Below are 23,740 nucleotides of genomic sequence, written 5' to 3'. Positions count from 1 at the left end.
TTTGCCTGGGCGTTTGCTAGCGGGGTCTCAAGATGTGCAGGGCGAGATGACCTGGACGCAAATAAAGATAAAATGTAATGTTTGTCGTCATGCTTTGTGACATCGTGAGAAATGTCGCAATGGTGTTGACAACCAAGAGAGTGGAAAAAAAGAGAGTTGGTCGCAAGAGTAAGGTGTCTTGTGAGCTACATATCTGTCGGGACCTGAGAGAATGTGGTCTGGTCTGATGCATCACCGATGGATGCTATGGCAATTGGGTCAGGTCAGGCCTCAAGCTGGCATTGGAACGAAGCCAACACAGGCTAGTCGTCGCCCCAGCGCCCGTGAGCTTGCCCCTGCTTGTGCCGTCCGCCTTGGGGACCATTAAAATAGATTACGACGGACACGACTGAATGGCATGCCAAACACTCGGCGTGTGCCGATCGAGGCTCCTGAGGCTGGTGAAGTGAAATTGTTTGAGGATTTGCGGATTCCATGTGTGCAGCTGATGTGTTGAGGGCTGCGCTGCGACGTGCTGTAGACTGCTATTGGCCAGCGCCTCATTTGGCGGGTTTAGCGCTCCACGACTCGCCGGGGTTTTGTGGCTTTAGCGCCTGTGCGGGGGTGAGTTCACCGCAAGGCAGAGGGTGTGTAAACTTTGTTGTCCTGGCAACCGCTGCCCCTCTGTTGATTAAACGGTCAGGATTCAACGTTTTGTGCACCCCCATCCATGATGCTACTGCTGCTGCTTCTACCGTTGCCATGCTCCAAGGGTTGTCAACCAACTGACCCAGCTGTTCGAGTGTCCGGCAGTCAGTCATTTGGTCAGTCAATCAGACAGACACACACACTACACTCCACGCGGACATAGAGTTTCGTGTCAAGAGACATTTCCATTTCGTTCAACCTCTTTTTGCAAGAGGTAGATTGCAGCTTCAAACCTGCTGCCTTGGCGTTTCTTCCACTGCTGCCATCTCGTATCTGCCTCTTGCTTTTTCTGTTTTGTCTTCACCTCAACTTTGCTCTTTCAGATGAGGGCAAGTATGCTGGGGTAGGAACGGGATTGTTCTGCTCGGTTAAACAAAACAATTTATTTGCAGGAAAAATCTACCAGCTTCCCCTGATTCTCGGACGAACGCAACCAATTTGCATGCAATACGACCACTCTGCCGGCACAGACGAAATATAACCTATCTTCTGCCGACGACGGATTTCCGTCTCGCCGAGGACAATACTTTTGCAACATCGAGAAACATCGTATCGCCTGATTCCTCGAAATTGTCTACAACTCACAGCTGCCACAATGGTGCCGGCACCACAAGCGCTCCCAGCGCGATTTCCGTGCTGGTGTAGGGCTGTGTATTCTTGGGGAGGAGAGGTCTGTGTTTTATGCCTTTGTCTACTCCTGGCCTTTTGCTCACGAGGCATTGATTGATACGGAGTGTATCAAATTGTGCAATGTTGCTAACCTGCAAATAGTCAAAACGAGACCTCGGATTCATCGAAGGGGACTTAATCGAATGTCTAAACGCCGGTGATGGATCGTGGTGGGTTGGTCGTCTGTACCGAGATCGAAGAACCGTTGGCTCATTCCCCTCCAACTTTGTCGAAGTCCTACCTGAGGAATTTCGACCCATGACGAGATCAGTCAGCCCCTTGCCCGGGAGCAATACCCCAAGTCCAAAAAACACGCCAGCCAAATCAAAAACTTTCCGCAAGCCGTTTGAAGCCTACGCAAAAGCTCCTCACTACACAACCGCCAAAACGCCTACATCATATCGTGACCCTCACATCACTACACCGGTTCCAGCACCAGTACCTAAACCTCAACAACGCCGGCCAAAAGACGACTCGGCTGGCTCTTACAACAGATCCGTCCATGACGCTATAGACAGAGTACCATCTCCACCTACAGTCCACGGATACGGCTCTCGAGCTCCGTCGCCAGCACCATCACAAGTCTACGCGGACAATTATGCCACCACGCCCGACAGGGATTCAGTACCTCCTCCAGCACCACCGCCTCATCGGCATGTAGGAGGCAGCGGGAGATCAGTTGATATGTCACGGCAGGCGTCAAATGCTTCTTTTCGTCCGTATTCTCCTGCTATCATGACCAGACAAGAGTCAAATGCATCCCACCACCATCCACCTCAGACGCCAAGACAAGCTTCATTCACCCCTCATGACGATACGGTATATCAGCGTGAATTGAATGGAGAATACACGCCGCAGGATCGATCGCCACGCCAGCACTCCCCAGACGAGCTGCACATGACACCATCACCACTGAGAGAGGCCATGGACAGTGTCATGGAGCAGTTGGATCAGCTCGATGGGCTTGGAAGTAGCTGGGGTGAGCAGCCAGAACCCGAGACAATGGAAGAAAAACCATTGGATCCCTGGGCACCAGAGTCGTTTGACGCGATTACGCATAAGTCAAGGCGAAGAGCCGCAGAGCCGACGAGACCACTAACATCCATGGGAATAGCACACCAAGATGAGGGCTATGAGACTTGGAGCGGCGGGTCATCACAAGAAACATCATATCAAAACGGTAGTCGAGGCAAGAAGCATGAGTTGCCTGAGCTAAGCAATTATGTTGAACGTATGGAGAAGCGATTCCAAAACATGCATCACCACAGCAAAAGTACAGGAATGGCCGCAGACATTGACCTTGATGCTGATGTCGACGACATGCCTCCACCACCGCCACCCAAGGGTCAGCCATATCAACGACCTAGATCCTCCGCTGGTGATCCTGTTGGTCGCCCACGAGAATTGAGAACTCAAAAGTCAGCATACGAGATCGGACGCAGCAAGGGTGCCGCCAGCGAGAGCATAGGTAGAACTCTTACAACCCGGACCAACACTACCAATGCTTCATCAGGCAATCAAAGCCACACAAGTTCTTCTACCCAAAGCAGCGGTAGAACCTTGTGGAGTGGTGTGTCGGCTGGAGGCTTCAGCTCCACCAGCGCCGGAAGTATGGCTCGCCAACATATGCGCACGCAGAGTGCTATGGACACTCGCGAACCAGAGCTGGATCGGCCAGATTCGCCTTTCACTGGCGTTACCTACCACAGCAGCCATGCAAGTAATGCTGTAGGAAACAGCCGGCCAAGGGCTCAGACCGGTATAGAGGATGACCTGACGGGAAGCCTAGGCGGCCTGGTCCAACCCAAAGCACCCAAACGAAACATCTTCAAGAAAATTTTCGACTCTGCAAAGACTGGTGTTGCAAGCAATCGCGGTAGCATTGCGGCTGGTTCGATAGCGGGTGGCGGCTCGGTTCGAGGCTCTCCATTCAACCGTCCACGAACATCTGTGGCACCATCTCCGATGAGCTCAAAAATGACGGGCATCAGTGGGCCTGATTACACATCTGATGCTGCTCGAGAGATGGGCTTGGTAGGTGGCGGTAGCAGTGTGGACTGGGTCCAAGTTCGTCGCGATGTAAACAGATCGAACTCCTTGAGCAAGGCGGAGAGAAACGAGCGCCAGGATCGTTGCCAAATGCTTGATCACCCTGTATTGAACCCAGTGGATGAGCTATATGAAGGCATCGAAGGTGATGAGGCAGCAGACGGCATGCCGGTGAAGGAGACCATAAACTACCAGTCCATAAACCTGAGCCAGGTGGACAAGAACTCGCGATTCATTGGGGACATGCCACCGATGACGACGGCAATCCAACTAGCCACGACGTACGTCTGTCGACCGTACAGAAGCGATGTGCAACGCCTACGTGCCATATTTACGTGGGTATCAGAAAAGATCTGCTGGGAGGAGGATTTTGAAGGCGACATAGACACTCGCCGAGTCATTCAGGCCAAAAGAGCCTGTGCTGAAGAGTATGCAGTTCTTGTCATGGAGATGTGTACTGCTGTTGGGCTCGAGTGTGAGATTGTCCGAGGATATCTCAAGACTCCCGGTGACGTGGCTGACCTGAACATGATGCCCCGATCGAATCACTGGTGGAATGCAGTCATTGTTGACAATGAATGGCGTATCATCGATTGCTGTCTGGCTAGTCCTTCCAATCCCAAGCGTGGCCTCTACTCCAGCGCAAATGGGCCAACCGCCGACTCGTGGTGGTTCCTCGCTCGGCCGACGGAAGTTTGCTGGACACATGTCCCAGAACACCACGATCAACAGCATATTGTGCCTCCAGTAGCCCACGAGACACTGCTCAACCTTCCGTGTACTTGCCCTTCATTCTTCCGCAACGAGATTGAAATGGTGGACTACAACACGGCGGTGACGAGAATTGAAGATTTAGAAATGGTTCATATCAAGTTCAACGTGCCAGGAGACGTCGAAATAGCTGCAGAGGTAGAAGCTCGAGCATACACTCGAGACGCAGACGGCGACGTGTTTGAGAGCGGGGACGTGGTCAAGAAGCGAGCACTGGCACAGGCAGAGTGGTACAACGGCATCAAGCGATATACGGTTAAGGCGCTTCTTCCTGGAGACGAAGGCCAGGGCACATTGAAAATCTTTGCTGGCAAACGTGGGCTGATGCACAGCATCAAAGACATTCCCCATCCATTGGCGTTTTCACTTCCCATCGTGCACACTGGGGAGAATCCGCCGTACGACTTTGTAACTCGACATCCAACTCCGCATGCCCAACGCCACGACATCTACGTCGTTCAGCCTCAGTGTCAAAGGCTAGCTCTTAACAATACCTTTGTCTTTGCCATTCGGCAACATCCGAGTTCGACAATCACTGGCCCTAATTCTGCCTTGACGCCAGCATCGAACCCCGGACGAACGAGCCCAAACCCCTTTGCAAGACCAAGCTCAGCCATGAGCATGAATACCTCGAGCTTGAGTGGTTCAAACCCCAGCTCGGCAAGCGGAACAGTGGCAGGAAAGAAGCCGGCCAAGTTGGCCATCCAGACACCAGGTGGTAAGATTCTCCGTCTTATGAGGAAGGAAGACCGCAAAGGTATCGCAGTTGGTGGAAAGGGTCTATGCAGTGATGAAGACGTCAGTGATGGAGGCACGTGGGAGACCATCATCAAATGCTCTGAGAGGGGCGTCTGGAGGGGATTGGTTTTGGCAGACCGTACGGCGCGATGGTGCGTATTTGCCGAATGGGTTTGCGTGGGCTAAGGAGGAATATACCCCCAGGAAACACGGGACCGATTTAGTGATTTCGGTACAAAGGACAGAGCAGGGCGTTCTTGAGAAAATCGAGTTCAGCATACTCGCGCAGGCATACCGTCAAGGGAGGCGGAGGACTGCTCGAAATGCGGATACATGGCGTTGAGGATATGATTTTTTATACCTGACAATTTTTGCTATGGATTTTAATAGGATGGGACATATTGGGTTCATGGTGTTTGGAAAGACTGTGCATACACTTGTATCATATGTAGCAATTTCAGTTCGAGTTTATTCTTTTCATGTGACGAATTGAAATGTCCGGTCAGCAGGAGATGTGAAGGTTCAACTATTCAAAAGCGGGAGAGATGCGTGACCAGCCATGGGATGGAGTCTGGGTTGATGGGTTCCTAGTCCTAGTCCAAGTCCAAAATCTGATGTCTGATGTCTGATGTTGATGTCTGGTAAGGTGAGGAAAGTGGTCAAAGCGTCTGGTCTGCTCCAGTCAATGTGCTTGGTGGTGCAGCCTGGCAGGAGCGTGCCATGCGCCTTCCCACCAACAGATCAAATGGGATGCAGCTAAACCATGTCGGGCCACAAACCATTGGCGACTGACCAAGACCAGAGGCCCGAGACCAGACCAGCCAGACCAGCCAGACATGACCACTCTCCAGCACTCAAGCAGTTCAACCTCCATTCGGAAGCCTCAATCCCAACGTCGTTCCATCGTCCCCGCGAAAGCCCACGACATCATCGCCGTCCGCATCAACCACCAGCGCGTTTTCTGCAGCTCCTGCTGGTGCGTTTCATCAATTTTCCATCTCGACCGAGGTGCGCGCGTGTCGCGCAGCTGGTTTTGGGCCCTTGGTCGGCCATCACTCTGACAAGCGGCCAACGAGAATCGCGAGACGGCCGAGTCAGTCAGAACATGGCCTTTTGAAGCGACAATTACGAGCCCCACCTGTGTCTGACATATCGAGTCGTTCTCGCGTTTCTTGGGTGCACAACTTGGGCGAGAGGTGCATGTCATTTGTCGCTTTCGTTCTCCTGACAGGTCGCTGGCGTTTCTTGACGCAGCCCTCTCCAACAATTTAGACACCTCCACCTTCGTACACTGGGATCGGCCGAGTCCACGTCCAGAGTCTGATGCAGACACGGCGGATATGACCTACCGAGGCACGCTGCCTACGGGGCAGCCGGGCTTCCCTGGGCAGCAACAACAGCAAGATCATCACCAGATGTATGGCAGTCCAATGGGTGGCTACCAGTTTCAGGGACAATTTCAACCGCAACAGCCGCAACAGAATCACCAGGGCCTCTACACCAACGGAGTGGGAGACCAGTTCTACGGGCAGCAGCAGCAGAACCAATTCGCGCCACAGCAACAGAATCAATATGCTGCGCGTCAACAGCAGCTTCTGCGGATGCAGATGGCCCAGCAACAGCAGCAACAACAACAACAACAACAGCAGCAGCAGCAGCAGCAGCAACATCAATCGACGGCGCGATTTATGGGCGGCGGTGCTGGTGGCGGATATCAGGACTATGGCCGTATGCAGTCGCAGCAACAGCATATCCATCAGCAGCACTCATGGCCGCAGCCGCAACCTCTGCCGCAACAACACCAGCAATACCACGGTCAGTCATCCCCGAGGCAGAATATGACGGGCATGCAACAGGCACCACAACATGCTCAGCATATGATGCAATCGCAGCAATCCCAGGCTTCGGATCAGATGCTGCAGCGGATGTATCAACAGCAGCAGCAGTTACAGCAGCAGCAGGCAGCCCAACAACATCTGAGGTCACCGCAAATACACCAACAGCGAGTGTCCCCGCAGCCAAGAGCCTCGCCGTTGCTGCCATCACAGATGCAGAGGAAGCATTCGTTGCAAGGACAGACAGGACATCAGGCGATGCAATCTCCTATACAGCAACAATTGCAGCACCAGTATCAGTCGCCGCCACCGCCGCAGATGAAGCCACGAACACCCGTGCAAAATCAAATGTATTTGCAGCATTCCCGAACGCAGTCACAAACACCGCCGCAACCTCAACATCAAACCCTTCAGCCGACGCCTCCACCACCACCCCCGCCTCAACCAGTTCCAGAGCCCATACAAGAAGTGCAAGAGCCGCCTGCGCCAGAACCCGAGCCCGAGCCCGAGCCCGAGCCCGAGCCTACACCTGCGTTTGAACCTCCTCCAGAGCCCATGCTCGATCTACCACTGGAAGAGCCTCCGATGCAGCCTGCGATACAGGAACCCATCAACTTTGTGAATCCCTTAGATATCTTCAACGCGCCTCCACCTCCGCCTTTGCCGCCGCTCCCATTGGGAGACCTCATGAATTTCGGCAAGAAAGAACCCGATCCAGACCCAGTGCCGGAGCCTAAGTCAGAGCCTCAGCCCAAGCCAGAGCCAGAACCCGCCCTAGAGTCCATCACCGTCAAGCCAACTGAACTAGAAGCGACAGTCAAACCATCTCCAGTGCAAGAGTCCATCACCGTAAATACGTCTATACCGAAGCAAAAGATCAAACAAGAACCAAAAAATGAACCCGTGCGCATCAAATCAAGTCCCCATTCGTCCGTAACCAACTCTCCCGCCCTCTCTACAAAATCACCCGGCATCACGAAACGGTCACCCGCACCGAAACCTCGCATCAACACGATTCCGATAATGGTTGCCATTGCCGAAGAATGCCTTGAAAAGGCTCGCAACGCCGTACACGACGTGGCCATGTCTGCTGATCCTGAGAGGGTTGACGAATATCAAAAGTTAATCGTCACGAGCTTGTCATGTTTGGAAACAGCCATGCAAAATAATAAGCTTGCGCCGAGGGAAGAAGCTCGATTACGGATGAGATATGCTGCGGTTTTGCAAGAAGAAACAGAGAATTTGATGGAGGCGGAAATGGCTCTCGGGAAGGGTATCAGCTTGTGTGACAAGGTAAGCTGGGAGTATATTGAAACTGTTACTTCTCATGCTAATTATTGTAGCACCGCTTGATCGATTTAAAGTATTGCATGCAGTATCTGATGCTCAAGGTCTTGTTTCAGCGCAACCATAAAGCGGCTTTGAAAGCTGTCGATGGCCATATATCTGATTGCGAGGCGTAAGCAATCCCCGCATTGGCATGCCCATGCCTTGTCAAGAACGGAACTGACAATTCGCAGATTCAAACACGTGCAATGGTACTATGCTTTTCGACTTTTGAAGTCAACCTTTTACATGTCTATGGGAAACGCGTCGGATGCTGCTGCATTAGAAAACATTAGAGCTGTCCAAAATGTTGCCAACACCCGAGGCGACAACGCCATGACCGTTTTTGCTTCAATATTGGAAGGATTGGCGCTTCTCAAAACATCCAAGGACAGTAACATCGAGCGTGTGCAGTCTTGTATCGCACAAGCGGCCAAATTCCAATTCGACCCTACCGTCAAGATCATGCAGCTAGAGATGCTCACCTTGCTGCTGGATTTTGCTTCGAGCTTGTACCATCAAAGCCCAGACGCGACAGCCCAGAAACTACGATTACTACAGCAGAGGTTGGACGAGTGCGAGGAGTGGAATAATGTCAAAGCAGACTTTCTCATTCCCGTCAAACGGCAGCCGTCAAATGCTCGTACGGTTAGTGACGAGACGTCAGCCATCATTCGTCCGGCGGGCGATGGCGACGGAGACTTTGATTTTATGGTCATTTCTTTCATGACCAAGGTGGAATTACGGTCACTTGTGTATGTAGGACAAGTACAAGAATTTGCCATGCGTATGCTAACTTGGTTATCTAGCTTTACCTTTAGTGGGCTGGCAAACATGCATAAGCCTTCGTCGCAAGGACGTCGTTCTACCGAGTTTTGGCTGGAGGGAGTCAAGATTCTTGACACTTGTAAGTTGTCGCCAGGTTGCCGACGACTATGCGTCTTCAAGACTGACAGCATAATAGGGGACAGCTCGACTGCCGGTATCCCATATGGGCCGTCAGTGTCACTATCGACAGCTATTCGACAACGGGCTTGGCGGACGGAAGCCCAGGCTTATCTCAGCATCCTACTAGGAATCTTGGCGGCCAGTCACTGCCAATGGGACAAGGTGAAGCAATTCATGTCGAAACTCGAAACCTTAATCACACCCTCTACACAGCCTACGATCGGGTTACTCTCTACCTATTTAACCGGCGTCTATTTTCAAGGAACGGGCAATTTACAGGCAGCCCTGAGTGTATTCCTCGATAGCCGCTTCGATATACCCCAAACGTCAAGCGGCGTGAAAGCGGGCCAGCGAGAAATCGCACTCCTCGCCGGCTTAAATCGACTGTGGATCATGCAGCACCCAAGCTGCAGAAATGACTATCAGACACACGAGCTGATTGAGCAATTACAACCATTCTGCACGAATCACTGGAACATCGACCTCCGCACAGCATGGCATAACGTCGCTGCTGCGCTGGAAACAGACCCTCCGCAGCAGCTTAACCAGCAGAAGCAGCATATTCAAGCGGCCATGTCGGGATCCAAGGTGACCAACAACATACTCGGAGCCGCAGTCACTCTATGTATTATGCGAAGCCGATTCTTTGAAAACGTCATTGGAGAACAGGCACTTAAGAGTGCGCGGGCGGCATCCAAACAGGCCCAAAGGAGCGGCAACATGTTGTGGCAGAGCGTTGCGGACGGCATGCTGGCGCAGTCTTATGAGGTCCAGGGCCACAGAGACGAATCAAGTCAAGAGTGGCAGAAGGCGACAAAGGAGGCCAAGGATGCATTTGCAGGGAGTTGGTGATGGAGGGACATGTTATCATCGGTGCTCTTTGTGCTTTTCTGGACGCATCGAAAGGGTGAAGGCGTTTTCTTGTAGTTATTGACTTGTGTGTCTTGATCTGTTTTCCTGCTTTTTGTTTGGCAAGCTGGCTGCATGGCGGGAAATGGACGGAGGTAACAAGAACTTGTTTGGCGCTGGGTGTAAGATACCTGATAGTCAATCCGAACCTGTAGGTTCACTGCATAGAGGTAAAAGTAATGAAATGCCTTGTCATGAATGGTTCATTGCTTCGATATCCTTGTTCTTGGGTGCCTCATTTTGAATGGTTCATTGTATTTGATATCCTTGATCTTGAATGCCGATATCATGACTAGTTTATATAAACTTGAAGTCCCCTTTCTGCTAACTAACATGGCTGGTTTTTACCAGTCTCCCAAAGAACTTTTAGTGTGGTATCAACCCCTTTTCCTATGATTTGGTCTAATTAATACAGGACCCGCTAATGAAAACACATAAAATATGATACAAGATTACATCTTTCATCTCCCTCTCTGACGACCATGCTAACGACGCCCAAAGCCCGGAGGAGGCTGGAAGCCAGGCGGTGGCATAAACCCAGGTGGTGCCGCACCCGGCGGCCCTTGCTGTCCAGGGGCTCCGGGCGGTGCGGCAGGGAATCCTGGAGGCGGCGCGACGGGAAAGCCCTGAGGATTTGGCGAACCCGAGGGTGGTCGAAACGCACCGGGGTGAAAGTCAGCGGGATTAGTGTAGTTTTGGCTCTGTGGCGGACGGGCAGGCAGCCCCGTAGGCGGAGGAGGTAGCGGAACGGAGGGTCGAGGCTGAGGAGGAGCGTTTGTATTATACGGCGGATTGCGGTGAAAGGTTGGCTGGGGCGGCTGCTGCTGCTGCTGCGGCGGCGCATGATGATGATGCGCCATCTGGGGAATCGGGTGGCCTCCCAATCCTGCTGGCGGAGGAATCATGGACGGATCAAAACCCGCCGGCATCGCAGGTTGGCTCTGCGTTTGCGTCTGCGCCTGCGGCGTCTGCGTCTGCATCTGCGAAGACTGCTGCATAAAAGCCGGCAGGGCCTGCGCCTCGGGCACGATATTCCTCTTCTTAGCCTGCTTAGCCAGCTCCCTCTCCGCCTCGTCGCCGTGCCTCTCCCCCTTGCCGTCCTTCTTGAATGCGTACTGCACGCTAATATCCTTGCTGAGCAGGTACTGCCCGTCCAAATTCGCGACCGCCGCGTCGCTGCTCTCAAAGTCGCCGAAACTGACGAACCCGAAGCCCTTGCTGTTTCCGCTGTCGTCGCGCGCCACCTTGGGCAGGCTGAGCAGCGGGCCGAAGCGGGAAAACGTGTCGTACAGCAGCTTCTCGTCGGCCATGGGGTCGAGGTTGCCGACGAAGAGCTCCGCGCCGATGTCTGCGCCCTTTTGCTTGTCGGCCGAGGCCTTGTTCACGCGGAGGGACTTGCCGAACAGTTTGATGCCGTTCATCACGTTGGCGGCGTATTCGGCGTCGGAGGGGGTCCGGAACTCGACGAACCCGAAGCCTTGGTGGTTCTGGGTGACGCGGTCGCGCGGCATGTGGATGTTGTGGATGGGGCCCATTTGGAGCATGATTTCGTAGATTGTGGTGGAGGTGGCGCGTTCGTCGATGTTGCCTATGTAGATTGTTGCGTCTTTGTCCTGTTCCCTGGTTGGGAGTTAGCTTTGGTGATGGTGATGGTGAAGGTGTGGGGAGTGCGTACCAGTGCCGGTTTTGTGCCATTTTGACGGTGTTGCGGAAAGATGGCCTTTCCTACCGTTTATGCGTGGTTCGCTTGGGTATGGGGGATTAGGAATACGTTGGGATTGCGGGTTGTTATAAATTTTTGGATCGTGTCGTAAGTATGATCTGATGGTTGGAGTTGAAAGTCGAGGTTGGGAATTGCCGAAGTTGATCCGGGCGCGGAATCGCAGCCATTTTTTCTGGGGCCCGAAATTTCAAAGGTCAACTGCCCATTTGCTGCTCCGTACTCTTGAACATTGACGATTCCACGCACCAACACACTACAGACGGACGCTGCGACATTTCGTATCTGTTGCTCGACTACACAGCCAATATGTTTGCACTTTCTGAAGAATCCAAGGTTCGCTAGCTTCGAGGTCGCAGGTCCTACGGCCGGATGGAATGCTAACTGCCAATTAGGAGCGCATTGCTAAGCTCATTGATGTTTCGCGCGTCGCTATTCACTAGTACGTCTATATCTTGCGTCCCTTTCTTCTCTACAATATTCGAATGCTAATGTCTGACAGTGGCTATCTCCCCCTGATTCTTTACCTCGGTAGGACGACCTGATGCGAACGGTCAACGAGCAAATACTAACTATGCATGCCAGGCTATACTCGCAGCGACCCTCGTCCTTCCATCATCCGGTACGTTTGCCTATCCGAGACAATCGATGCCGAATTCGTTTCTCAGATCTTTTTTTCGGGGAATCCCTTGACTCTGGTGCTAACCTTGCAATAGCCTCCTTTCTCCCCTTTCGTAAGCGGCGGGTTCTTGTTAAGCGGATAACAACCGTTTTGTATTACTATTCACTCTCGACGGGCATGGAAAAGAATTCTGGGCTACGGATGAAACTATAAAATATGATCCGCATGCGAGGCGTTACGATGATTGCGGCAATTGTATGAGACGGCTGGGACGAATGAGGAGAAGTGTATTAGACTCGTGCATAATAAAGAACCACTCATCAAGGTTGTCATCTCTTTGGCTCTTTTCCAATCTCCTAATGGAGTATAATGACAATGCTGTCAATTTGGTGAAAATTTGCCTTCTATGTGTCTATCTTAATCATCCCCTTAACCAGCGCAACTCTGACGTAGCTCCTCCGCCGAAGCTGGCCGAGCTCCAACCCAAAAAAAAAAGTTCCACTTCCAGCCTCCAATCTCAACACCACAAACCCATACCAGCTCTCCTCTTCATCATCGACAATGTAGAACCCCCAAAACACCCGGATACAATCTCTATATGCCGGACCACCACCATGCGGGCCTGTCACCCGCGCTCGTCGAGTCCGTCGCCGGCCTAAGCGCCGGCACAATTGCAACCCTCGTCGTCCATCCCCTCGACATTGTCAAGACCCGAATGCAAAGTACGTCTTTTCCGTCTCAAAATCCCAATCTTCAACACTAACTCCCCTCGCAGTCTACCGCAGTGCCGGACCATCCACCTCCCCCCCAACAACCATCACCATCCTCCGCTCCCTCACGTCCAACCAGCAACCCATCCTGTCCTCCCTCTACCGCGGCCTCACGCCCAACCTCGTCGGAAACGCCACCTCCTGGGCATCCTTCTTCTTCTTCAAGTCCCGCTTCGAGCGATACGCCGCCTACTCCCACGGCCGCCCGCGCCCCAACCCAGCCGACTACTTCGTTGCCTCCGCCCTCGCCGGCGCATCTACATCCGTCCTCACCAACCCCATCTGGGTGCTCAAGACACGCATGCTCTCCTCGGACAAGGGCTCCGTCGGCGCATACCCCTCCATGCTAGCTGGCGCGAGGACCATCCTCCGCACCGAAGGGTTCCGCGGATTCTATAGGGGTCTGGCGGTCTCTCTGCTCGGCGTGTCTCACGGCGCGGTGCAGTTTGCTGTCTACGAGCCTGCCAAGAGGATGTACTTTAATAGGCGGGCTGCCGAGGGGGATTCGAGCTTGCGGCTGAGCAATGAGGCTACGGTGGTGATTTCGAGTGTCGCCAAGTTGGTTGCTGGCGCGGTTACCTATCCGTATCAGGTGCTGAGGAGCAGGATGCAGAATTATCGGGCTGATGAGAGGTTTGGGCGGGGCGTCGGCGGCGTGGTGAGGAGGATTTGGGTGGAGGAGGGGATTGTTGGGTTTTATAGGGGTTTGGTGCCTGGTGTGGTGAGGGTTATGCCTGCTACGTGGGTGACGTTTTTGGTTTACGAGAACGTCAAGTATTATTTGCCTAGATGGGCGGCTTAAGTGGTGGTGATGACTGGCCAGGTTTGTTGCTGGTGTTTTACATGGCCGTTTGCTTCATGTGGTTGGTTATGGAGTTGGCGTTGGGTGATTTTGCATAGCGTGGTTCGTCATTATAGATTTAGATATGCAATACTCTGTATATACCAAATTCAGCTCCTCTGGCCTTTGGATTGGAGTATCAACGTGGAAGATGCTGAGAAAGCTACGAGTTGTGTGTTGCTTACCCTATACGTTTGATTGTCAACAATCAAGATGCGGAAACTCAAAACTTTTCATTCTACGTTTTTACCTTTTTGTGGGATGGAATTGTTTTCAGACCATATGAATTCTCTCGCATTTGAATATTTGGTTCTCATTTGCTTCCTGCGAGCCTTATTGATAATATTCTGCAACTGGCACAGAATCTGGTTACATTTCAACTAGGCAATGATACTACAAACTCCTTCCATCCGGACTGTAGACTTATTTGGGGATGATCACCAATAACAGAAAGCTACGTAGTCTCGTTCACGTTATTTTAACTATCTGGAATCAAAGTATCAAAAGATCTCCGAGAACAAAGTGTTTCTAGCTGACATTATTTCGTAAGTCAAAGTCAGCGACACCAGCCTACCCGGCACTGACTTCTGTATCCACCACAGTTCTCACCACTTACATCGACAAACAAAATCATCACGTGGACTGATTTCAATTGTTACCAATAAACGCTACAATGGAAAGCTCACTAGATGGCGTATAAAGCCAGTGAAATAATGCAATCCCATACTACGATCATAATCAACAATTGAGGTAACAGAGTGACACAGCTCGACTTCAACATGTCACACTTCTCACCAAGCTCTTCTTCGTCCGTCCTCGTGTTGAGAAACACGGCTTAGCAAGTATTGAGCCCGAGAGTAAATTGAGAAACAAGCACTTCGGATTCTACCAAAACATACGGCGTAGAACATTGTCTCGCCACCATGTGAGTCTGCTCTCGCCTCAAGTTTGTGACACGAGTTACCTTGCCAGGTGGCTCAAGATGCCGTCCTCCGCAGAATATATCATATTAATATCTTCGTTGTCGAATCAAATTCCATTGTGTCCAAATTGTGGCTGCCGTTGCCATCACCAACGCTCGGCAGAAATTGAGCTTCCGGCCATTGAGATTTGGAGCGCCACTCGCATCTCCTCCAAGAAGACCTTTGCAGTTGCCTGGAGAGATGGGACTCACAACCCCTTCCCTCTGTCAGTGGTCGATACACGCAACATCAAAAGCTGAGTTACTTAACTCGTTGTCCGCAAAATATTGTCGAGAAGAGACAACAACAAATGCTTGATTCACAATAAGCCGGGATAAACTCCTGACCAAAAAGACCTTTGCCAACACCTTCAAACTTCTGATGGGGGCTAGATGAGCAATGGTGGTTCTGAACCACTGTCAAGTCAAGCTGAAACCAATCAGCATGACGCCGGGTCTGGCCTTTTGTTCCCGATCTAATAACAGCCTCACGATCCAGGAACTACCCACTAGGATCAGGACATCTGAACAGCAAAGTGCAACAGGACCAACCCCAGAAACCTTAGCCACAACGACTTGCCTACTCGATGAGAGTGAACTGGGCAAGGTCTGTGGCGTAAGAGCTAGCGGCCGGGGAACTGAGATGGAGGGAGGCCACCGCGGGGGTGGAAGTTCCCAGGGTAGAAAAGAGTGTGAGAAGTGAGAAAACAATGGCTGGCTGCCAGCTCCGTATGTGTATGGTGCATTCTCCTTTGTACCCTGTACGCTGGAGAAATAACAGGGACACGTCAGTGACTCAGTGGCAACCAAGGCTGCTCGAACGAGTACCGAGGACGTTCGGGGCAGTCGGGATGGACAGACAGAATGCCGCGACTGCTCTGGACTTCAATATATGGTAGTGACATGTTGTGAACGCCTCCGAATTGAGATCTGACAGACCTTGGCCACCAGGGTCTCGGATGGACGTGCGTTGCAGCAAGCGTTTGACATGGTACCTGGATCCAAGATGCCAGTCCCGCATTCCTGGATGTAATGAGCTGAGGCGAAGTCTCTGCTAGATGAAAACTTTTCCGTCATGGCTGGATATCCAACGCACGCTCGGACGCGGCGGGCCATTGGGCCGGCGATCTCGAACTGCAGGAGCTAAACACTGCATGCGGACGTCAAGTCGAAGAGAATAGAGAACATACCACCAAGTGGTGTGTGCAAGGAAAACTCAAGTCTTTGGCCCAGGGACCGAAACGGGCCAAGATGGCTGCAACAGCTCTCGGTGCGATGCGTTAAGCGCCGAAGTGAGGCGCCGGTGACTAGCCTCGATCACCATGCCTACGGGTCCCCGAACGCCCATCTTTTTCTTGGCTGACAGCCCAATTTGTGCCTCAAGCTGAATTGGACATTAGCGTTGTGCCTAGGTGAAGGGAATCCATACATTGGCGTTGCCAGAGTAAGAATAGAGCCATGCCTACTACGGGATGATGTGAGGGGCACACACTATCTTTTGGCGTATGTGATAATTGATAGATCCCATCGACGGCCTCTGCGTAGTTTAGTACAATGTATACCTAAAATCATCTAGGGTATTTCGGGCTATGAACTGACTTCCTTACATACGCTTGCCCGTCTAGGTTGTACCCGAGACGAAGATACAACTAGTACTGGGAAGATTTCCTCCGTCTAGTTGCATGCCGTGGAGAGGGCTAAAGGTGACCAGACTGGATATTCTCGGAACATGGAAAGCTGATAACGTAAACGCCCGAGCAATGTCCACGGAATAAGGAACCGGACACAGGCTTTTTCGTTGTTGGTGCCGGATGCCTTGGTCGGATGCCTTGGTAGCACTTGGCCATTACAAGCGGATAATAAACAGCCATCCCTAGAGCAATTGAATCAGTCTGGGAAACTTCAATCGCTGGATGGCTTTGTACAAACTGCTAGCAAGGATAGTCCACAATCTACTCGAGGAGAGAGGTTTGCGTGGTAACGATTTCAGTCCCAAATAGGAAAATGCAGCTGATGTGTCTTCGGCACATGAGTTGCTTGTTTGACAAATGAGATCATATCAAGCAAACTGGCCGACCAGAGGTGGTTGTGCAGTTCTAGTACGAACCAAAGCCCTTCCTACAAATCCTGCTTTGCCAAAGTCAGTTGTGAGCTAGCAGGAGGCTGCTTTGGGATGACCATTTTGATCACAGGGCTGCCCTCAGCGGCACTTTAGTGCCAGTGGCTGGATGGCTTATCATAACTCAACATTTGAACTCTTGGTTGACACTGCAGGGGCAAGACCAGTGATCCAAGGCGAGCCACCACTTAGATGGTAATGCAGCACAAGGCACACACTCCCTTACTGGGTTGCGGGAACGCTGCATGCTCCAGCAGGGGACGAACAGAGCAAAGACGAGAGAAATGGATAGCAGGGCATGGAGGGGAGGGGGGTGGGCATGAGAAGTGATGGCTCATCGACTAGCGTCTGGTGCTGGCACTCCGCAGTGGTGCACAAGATGAGGAGGCTGGTTTCAACCAATGCCCCGACAATCGACATCCAACTCGTACCTGCACATACTGGGGCAAAGACAAAGCAATATTTGGCTGAAAGACCACGACGAGGTGTTGTGATGAAATGAGAGCAGAGTTTGGACGTGGAGCACGGACGGTAGGCGTAGTCGTTCATAGCAGTCGTGTTACGGGATCTCATTTTCATGTGCAATGGCATATCTTGATGCAGGGGTCAGGGAGTCAGTCGTTTGTAAGAAGATGTTGTTCCCACGGCAGGCAAGTCAATGCTTTGTACTACGTACCGAGTACACATGGCCAATTGGTTGAACATCATACCAATGTACCTGTGTAGGCTGCTTGCTGCCTCTGTTATGCCCTCTGAACTATACTGAAAGAGCTTGTCGCGGACAGACGTTTTAGCCCTACGGGACCAAGTTTGGTGAAAGCTGAAGTTGAGGGGCGTCCTTCCGAAGGTGGCGTTACCAAAACACTTGCTTGTCAAGGCGAGGTCATTTGTGCTGTGGTGCTACCATCGCATGTGGAGTTGTTAATATTTGTTAGTTAATTTAGGGAGACTCGTCGACATGGGAAACTGGAAAGTCGATACTCGACGTGGCCAAATCGCATTCAAGTGGCTTGTTGTGTGGCGAGGAGTTTGAGCTGCTCACTCAGGTCTGGTCAGATCTTCCAGTTAGGGTAACTGGCTTGGTTCAGCTTTACGTTAGTATTCGCAAAGCTAAAAGGACAACATTTCAGCCAATATGGAAAGAATTGGCGTTTTAGTGTTTTAGTGACAGCAGGGCGGCTAGATCTGGCACACATGCGACATGGCCCCATCATTGAGAGTGATATCGCTGCATACTGCGACGAGTTGGTTGGTTCGACCGCCTGTAGGTGACGGTTCGTGATGCAATATAACCAACATAGAACTCGCAGAATTTGCGGACTCAAGCCACTATTTGGGGGAGGAGGACAGATGGCGCCAAGCGCTTACGGCCGACAATGCATGTAACTAGAGTCAGGCGTGTTGTTTGATGATATGTATATTCGACTGGCCGTAATGACCTTATGTGATCGTACTGTATACCATCTATGATTTGCGACCTGATATACGGAAGTCCAAGGCGAGTCTTCGCAATGCGGATTGAACCGGGTCCTAGCTTTAAAGTGGCGATGAGGCATTAGTATTCAGAGGTTGAGGCTAAGCCCGCTGCGGGCCGACTCCTGGAAATGTTTGAGGCAAGGGAGAGAAAGGGACTAACAGATTGTAGATCCCCTGGCGCAAGGCCTAGCGCAGTGGCAGACGTGAGATTTGAAATGTGTCTGGTATACTGTACAGTATTAATACATACACAGAGTGAGTAATATGAAGTGTGGAATCGTGTGCGTGGAGAATGCAAGTCGAGGGTGTCAAGTTGTTTGCTACACAAGATGAGACGAGTGAGGAAGGAACTGACCTGACATTGAACTGCATGAGCAAGTGGTGCAGTTCTCGCTTATGGGGCGAATGGTTCGTGTGGCAGGAACCCACTGACACAACGACCCAGGAGAGGCAGGAACGGGAAACAACATTGACATCGACATTGAATTGACCAGACCAGCCCTGACATGAATGATGCAGAATACCTAAAGTACCAAAGTGCCCAGGTAGACAGCTCAATCCTCAGCACGAGGGTATTCAGCTCAGAACTTGGGTCCACGTCGATCAGGTTCATCCATTGATCCCTTTTGACGCCCGTTTCAGAATCTACCTCGCCAATTCAACTCGCCCGCCCGCCCCAACACTGTGACTTGACTACTCAAAGTGTCAACCTCTCAAGTAAGTGCCCACAAAACGCCAGCCACGGCGTAGTCCCATGAACTTCAGGTTCATCAGTCATCGCCCGTTGGGCTAGGCAAATCGCAGGAATGACCGACCCATTGCAGCTTCAAACCATGCCAGACTAGATCACTGCCAATTTGTATCCGAGGACGGCCGACTTCGTACCGTTCTCGGCATCTGTCGACAGCCTCGCACCTCCAACATCCCGATTTCCTGGTCGGTGGCACAATGACAACGAACCATGGCCATGGTTCTCCATGGCGGTCGGTCACTGCATTGCATAATGCATCAGGTGGCTTGTATCCTTGCCGAGCAGCTTACATACGGTACCGGGGCAATTGAGAGTTTGGTCCTTTGGAACCATTCCACTTCAAAGAAACAAGTGTTGGTTAGTACCTTTCTCCCTTGCAAGAAGTGCTGCAACATTGAAAGCTGCCCGCCTGGTGGTTGAGCCACTGACGATTTGAAATTCAAGTTCAAGTTCCAATGTAACCTGTTGGCCGATGGCTATCAATTGCTCAATGCAGCAAATCAGAGCGCGCACGTTTTCGAAAATGGGGTTACACAACGTCGGGAGATTACGCATCCGCAAAAGAGAATATCAGTAAACTCGACTTCTCGCGTGGTAGCACACCGGACCTGTAGCACAGAGATTTTGACTTTCTTGCCACGGGCTTCTATCAAGGGTCCGGGATCTTGTAAAAACTTCCGAGACGGCTCACCGTGTTGGATGGACAACTAACTTTAGCAGTTGTTAATATGATACGTGGGGCCCAGCGTCGGTTCGGATCGCCTACTTTCACAAACTAGAGCCAAGCAATCAAGCTACTACACTAATCCTGAACGAGGCGTCGCAAAACAAATTATAGAACCTCTCGGTTTTTCCTGAGAGCCAAACAGATCTTACTGTGTCTAACAGCTTCTACCTGCTGCGTATCAGAGTAGCGAGCGGGCGACAGCTACAAGCTACCAGCCTGTAAAGTCTAGACTGTAAGTCGTTTGCTGCATCTGCTGCTGACTTGTGGAAGCGCAAATGTATGAGCTACACGCGATGGCTGAAATGGAAATGTCACTGCATGTCGTTGATGTTTCAACGCTTCTCAACGCTAGACGATACCCTTGATACTAGCTACAGATACTCCGTGCATCTCTTTGATATGGAGGGAGTGTCCTTATGCTCGAATCCACAAAAATGAGGTGTAAGTCATTTCTTTTTCCATCATTTCCCCTTCCCTGGACCTACGGCACCAACGCAAGCCTTCTTGCCACCATAAGACGAACATGGCGTGCCTTGCGTCAACCTGAACCATGAGAAAAAGCTTTGCAGAGGTGCGGAGAAAGGACCGTGCTCGATGACAGATTTTGTCTTGAATTTTTTTTCTTTGTTCTCACCCCGTATCTTGATATGTGTAACGAGTGGGTAGCAACATGTCAAGGAGGGTGCTCACAGCGCAGAAATTTTCGTCACATTCCCGGATACCTGGAACGACGCCTGTCACTTTGACCAGGGATACCTTAAGAACCTACAGTATGCGATCTCAAAATCCAATAACGCAAACTTGAAATCCATTCTGCAATGGTTGCCAGCTGAGCCGTGCTCTTCCGCCATGGACCGGCTAATTAGCAACATGCGATGCGGCGTACGAACATGGCGCTTCCACCTGAAGCGCACATGCTGACTACATTTCGTAATAAAAGAAATTTCTGTAGCGGACGCAGGCACCAGAAAAACTTGCAGTAAGTAGTCAAGGTCATAAAAAAGGAACTGGATGCAGGTTAAAGACAACGCATCCAACATAGCCACTCACTAACACCACGACCCTGGAGGACTTTCTCCGCGCTCGCTAGTGGGCCATTGTATCAGATGGCGAGAAAGGGGCTCTTGTTTTTCTTTTCCTTTCCTTTCTTTCCTTTTCTCTTCCGGCTATCGGGTTTTCAGGACTCACTACGATATCATGTCTTGAGAAAACATTACTCATGCAGCACTTACTTGCGGCCCAGTCATGCTCGTTATTGGTTGCTGAGGGTCGGAATCTTGGTCCGAATTCGGGGAGAACCATCGTCTCGGGAACTCACTCAACTGACCCCGTAATTCAGTTGCGATGCAGTAAAAGTTCCTACTTGGCGTCGTAGTGCAAGATTAGTGGCGAGTGGTTGGAACATGAGGTGCATCTACGGATCATCCTTCCCAAGAAATGACATCAATGAAACACCTCGAGACCCTGTTTCGCAATGAAACCTCTATTCTGTGCATTATTCTTTATGTATGTTCCATGTGTAGTATTAATATATACAGTAAGTCATGTCTTTCTTTGTCTTCATAGTCTTCATAACGTCCAAGGAAATAAACAGCATGCATACAAATATGACACTATCTATTCCGTAGCTTTACATGCTCCATTGATGCGTGTACAAAAGGCGCCCGCCCTAACGAAGACCGGTTATGAACACAAAGCAGCTATTTCCCAGCTACTGGTTAGTTCCAGATCGACGCAACCGCATTAGCTTTAAAACTATGGTACGATATGAATTCGCCCGTTAATGAAATTGAGTGAGAGGACTAAGCTAGCACTATTGGCATTGCTATGTCTGTTCCCTTTCTGGATTGCACACACAAAAGTTTGCGTGCACGCCCTCCCGTCTTGGACCCTGGGTGAAAGGAAAAAAAAAAACAAAAAAAGAAGAGTCGAAATCCACCAGTTCGTGTGCACCATCGACCCGATAAAAGACGGGGTCAAAAGTCTCGCACCGTGACCTCCATCCATGGCTACATACAGTACAAGCCGTGCTGCGACAGTGAAATTTCGTTGTAGATAACCCACGTCAGTATCTCGAACATTTTTAGACTCCAGACCGGGGATGAATTGTAGAAGCAGGGACTCGCATGAGCATTTGGAACCGTGTTTCGCTCATCCCACTTACACTGCCCCCGGAAACGGGGGAATAACTCAGACGGCGTTATAAAAAACACCACTCCTGATGCTGGTGTCTATACGTCGTGACAACCGATCCAATATAAGCCAGGATGTGTTTCCACCCAAGTTTTCTGATGCCCTTTCCTTTGTTGCCAAAGCCACACACACACCTCTGACCCTGCATGGCTACTGGATGAACGGATTTGTTTTTTCCATTCCCCGGCTGGGGCCGTTGTGCCGTGCGCACGAGCACTGGGTCAGGGGCTCAAACTGCGTCCTTCTGCAGTTTTACAAGATCCAAGTAACAGGATTTCGACATGGTGAGCACAAAATGGTGACGCCAATTAAGTGAAAGGGCTGACACGTACGGAGACAATGCCGGGCACTGGCTATTGGCCGCGTGGCCAGACATGGCCAGTTGGCTGCTACCAAGGTGTCATTGCGCTACTTCTTCTAGCTCAAGATCAGGTAGTAGACTTGGTTTGGTCAGCCAGTCTCAGACAGTGCCAGTTGGGTGTGAAAGACAACGCCTACTTCCGTGAACACATTTGCCAAGGCTCTGTTCCTGTCGGCGGGACAAATTAGATGGATCAACTAGACCATGGCGTTGGACTTCCGAGGAGTACGATTGTTCCTTGCGGCCCTTTCCCCGTCTTCAAACAGTTGCACTGTCTAATGCGTAAACGGCTGAAAGTCTATTTGACAAGGCTGGAAGCAACGGGAGGAGGCAATCATGTCGTGATGAACGGGAAAGGATGACACCAGTGCCCGTTGAGTGGGACGGAGCGGGATTTCCCCTCACCAGCTGTGCCAGACCCTTTCAACCTTTCACCTTGGCTCCATATTGGCTACCGTTTGCTAGGCGGATTCAGGAAAGATCAAGACGGAAGGATTCCCCGTCCAACGCTTTCTGGTTTAGCTCTGCCCCAAAGCACTGGGATTTAGCTCTGGTGTCGTGCATTTGCGGCCAAGATAGGCTTGGCCAGTCCAGTTGATAACCATCTGGCCCTGTCCGCCACTCAACACTCGCAATCGATACTATTGCGAGCGTGTGCCTCGCAACGCGAGATAATGAACCTAAAATTTGGTCATGGCCGGCATCAAGTTGTCGGCGGCCGACTGGGGTTCGAAATGGTGGGATAGGCAGCAGGATTCTTCATCCCGCACAGGCGCCCAAGATTCGGAAACAGGCCCTGCCGACGACATGGTCGAGCCAACAAAGGCACAAACCAGTTAGTTGCCACGGGACCTGGGTAATGTCAATATGCATGTCTCTGTTGCATAACGGATCGTTAAATAAACCTGGGGAAGGTAATTTAATGCTGGTTCTCTTGGTTGGTGGATTGTGCCTTGCGGCTAGGCCAATCAATCCTCTCGGCTGGGATTTGCGCGACTAATACGGATGAAAAATGAGCTGTCTCTTTCATCAGTGAGGCCCATGGTCCTTTGGGTGTTGGTTTGGGCCACACACCTACACCAATTTACCCCCCCATTTACTTGTGTCTGATTCGTCCACGTGAACCACAACGGAACCATTGTCTTCGTTTTGACGGGTTCTTTTCTGTGTGTGCCGAGGCAGAGTACGGAGGAAGTGGCTTAACTTGAATGAACAACTTGCGAAATTCGTGGCGGTTCATTGTGATTATACAGCCTATCATGAGCTA

At 51.3% G+C, this 23,740-nt stretch overlaps 6 protein-coding genes across 6 annotated transcripts; 3 read left to right on the top strand and 3 right to left on the bottom strand.

The window, feature by feature from the left end:
- Positions 1 to 1,368: 1,368 nt before the first annotated feature.
- VFPPC_05789 (SH3 domain-containing protein (Cyk3)) lies at positions 1,369 to 5,100 on the top strand (the record flags this gene model as incomplete). The annotated part of the gene is made up of 2 exons (XM_022428479.1): positions 1,369 to 1,387; positions 1,469 to 5,100. 2 exons carry the CDS (start codon positions 1,369 to 1,371, stop codon positions 5,098 to 5,100), a joined length of 3,651 nt encoding a protein of 1,216 aa, XP_022284283.1.
- Positions 5,101 to 6,329: 1,229 nt separating this feature from the next.
- On the top strand, positions 6,330 to 9,875 carry VFPPC_13905 (cytokinesis protein Cyk3; the record flags this gene model as incomplete). The annotated part of the gene is made up of 2 exons (XM_022428896.1): positions 6,330 to 8,096; positions 8,178 to 9,875. 2 exons carry the CDS (start codon positions 6,330 to 6,332, stop codon positions 9,873 to 9,875), a joined length of 3,465 nt encoding a protein of 1,154 aa, XP_022284282.1.
- Positions 9,876 to 10,417: 542 nt separating this feature from the next.
- VFPPC_13904 (spliceosome-associated protein 49) lies at positions 10,418 to 11,627 on the bottom strand (the record flags this gene model as incomplete). The annotated part of the gene is made up of 2 exons (XM_018291676.1): positions 10,418 to 11,552; positions 11,608 to 11,627. The coding sequence occupies 2 exons, from the start codon at positions 11,625 to 11,627 to the stop codon at positions 10,418 to 10,420; spliced, it is 1,155 nt and encodes a 384-aa protein (XP_018141843.1).
- Positions 11,628 to 11,664: 37 nt separating this feature from the next.
- VFPPC_17960 (hypothetical protein) lies at positions 11,665 to 12,271 on the bottom strand (the record flags this gene model as incomplete). The annotated part of the gene is made up of 4 exons (XM_022429628.1): positions 11,665 to 11,993; positions 12,041 to 12,091; positions 12,159 to 12,193; positions 12,249 to 12,271. 4 exons carry the CDS (start codon positions 12,269 to 12,271, stop codon positions 11,665 to 11,667), a joined length of 438 nt encoding a protein of 145 aa, XP_022285318.1.
- Positions 12,272 to 12,872: 601 nt separating this feature from the next.
- On the top strand, positions 12,873 to 13,846 carry VFPPC_05788 (mitochondrial carrier domain-containing protein; the record flags this gene model as incomplete). Its single annotated transcript, XM_018284926.1, has 2 exons — positions 12,873 to 12,996; positions 13,050 to 13,846. The coding sequence occupies 2 exons, from the start codon at positions 12,873 to 12,875 to the stop codon at positions 13,844 to 13,846; spliced, it is 921 nt and encodes a 306-aa protein (XP_018141842.1).
- A 5,365-nt stretch (positions 13,847 to 19,211) lies between these two features.
- Positions 19,212 to 19,747, bottom strand: VFPPC_05787 (hypothetical protein; the record flags this gene model as incomplete). The annotated part of the gene is made up of 2 exons (XM_018284925.1): positions 19,212 to 19,457; positions 19,571 to 19,747. The coding sequence occupies 2 exons, from the start codon at positions 19,745 to 19,747 to the stop codon at positions 19,212 to 19,214; spliced, it is 423 nt and encodes a 140-aa protein (XP_018141840.1).
- Positions 19,748 to 23,740: the final 3,993 nt, after the last annotated feature.

The sequence above is a fragment of the Pochonia chlamydosporia genome, chromosome 5, assembly GCF_001653235.2.
Source record: "Pochonia chlamydosporia 170 chromosome 5, whole genome shotgun sequence".
In the NCBI taxonomy this organism is placed as follows: domain Eukaryota; kingdom Fungi; phylum Ascomycota; class Sordariomycetes; order Hypocreales; family Clavicipitaceae; genus Pochonia; species Pochonia chlamydosporia.
The sequence above is the reverse complement of the archived record's forward strand: the minus strand, read 5'-3'. Positions and strand labels throughout refer to the sequence as shown.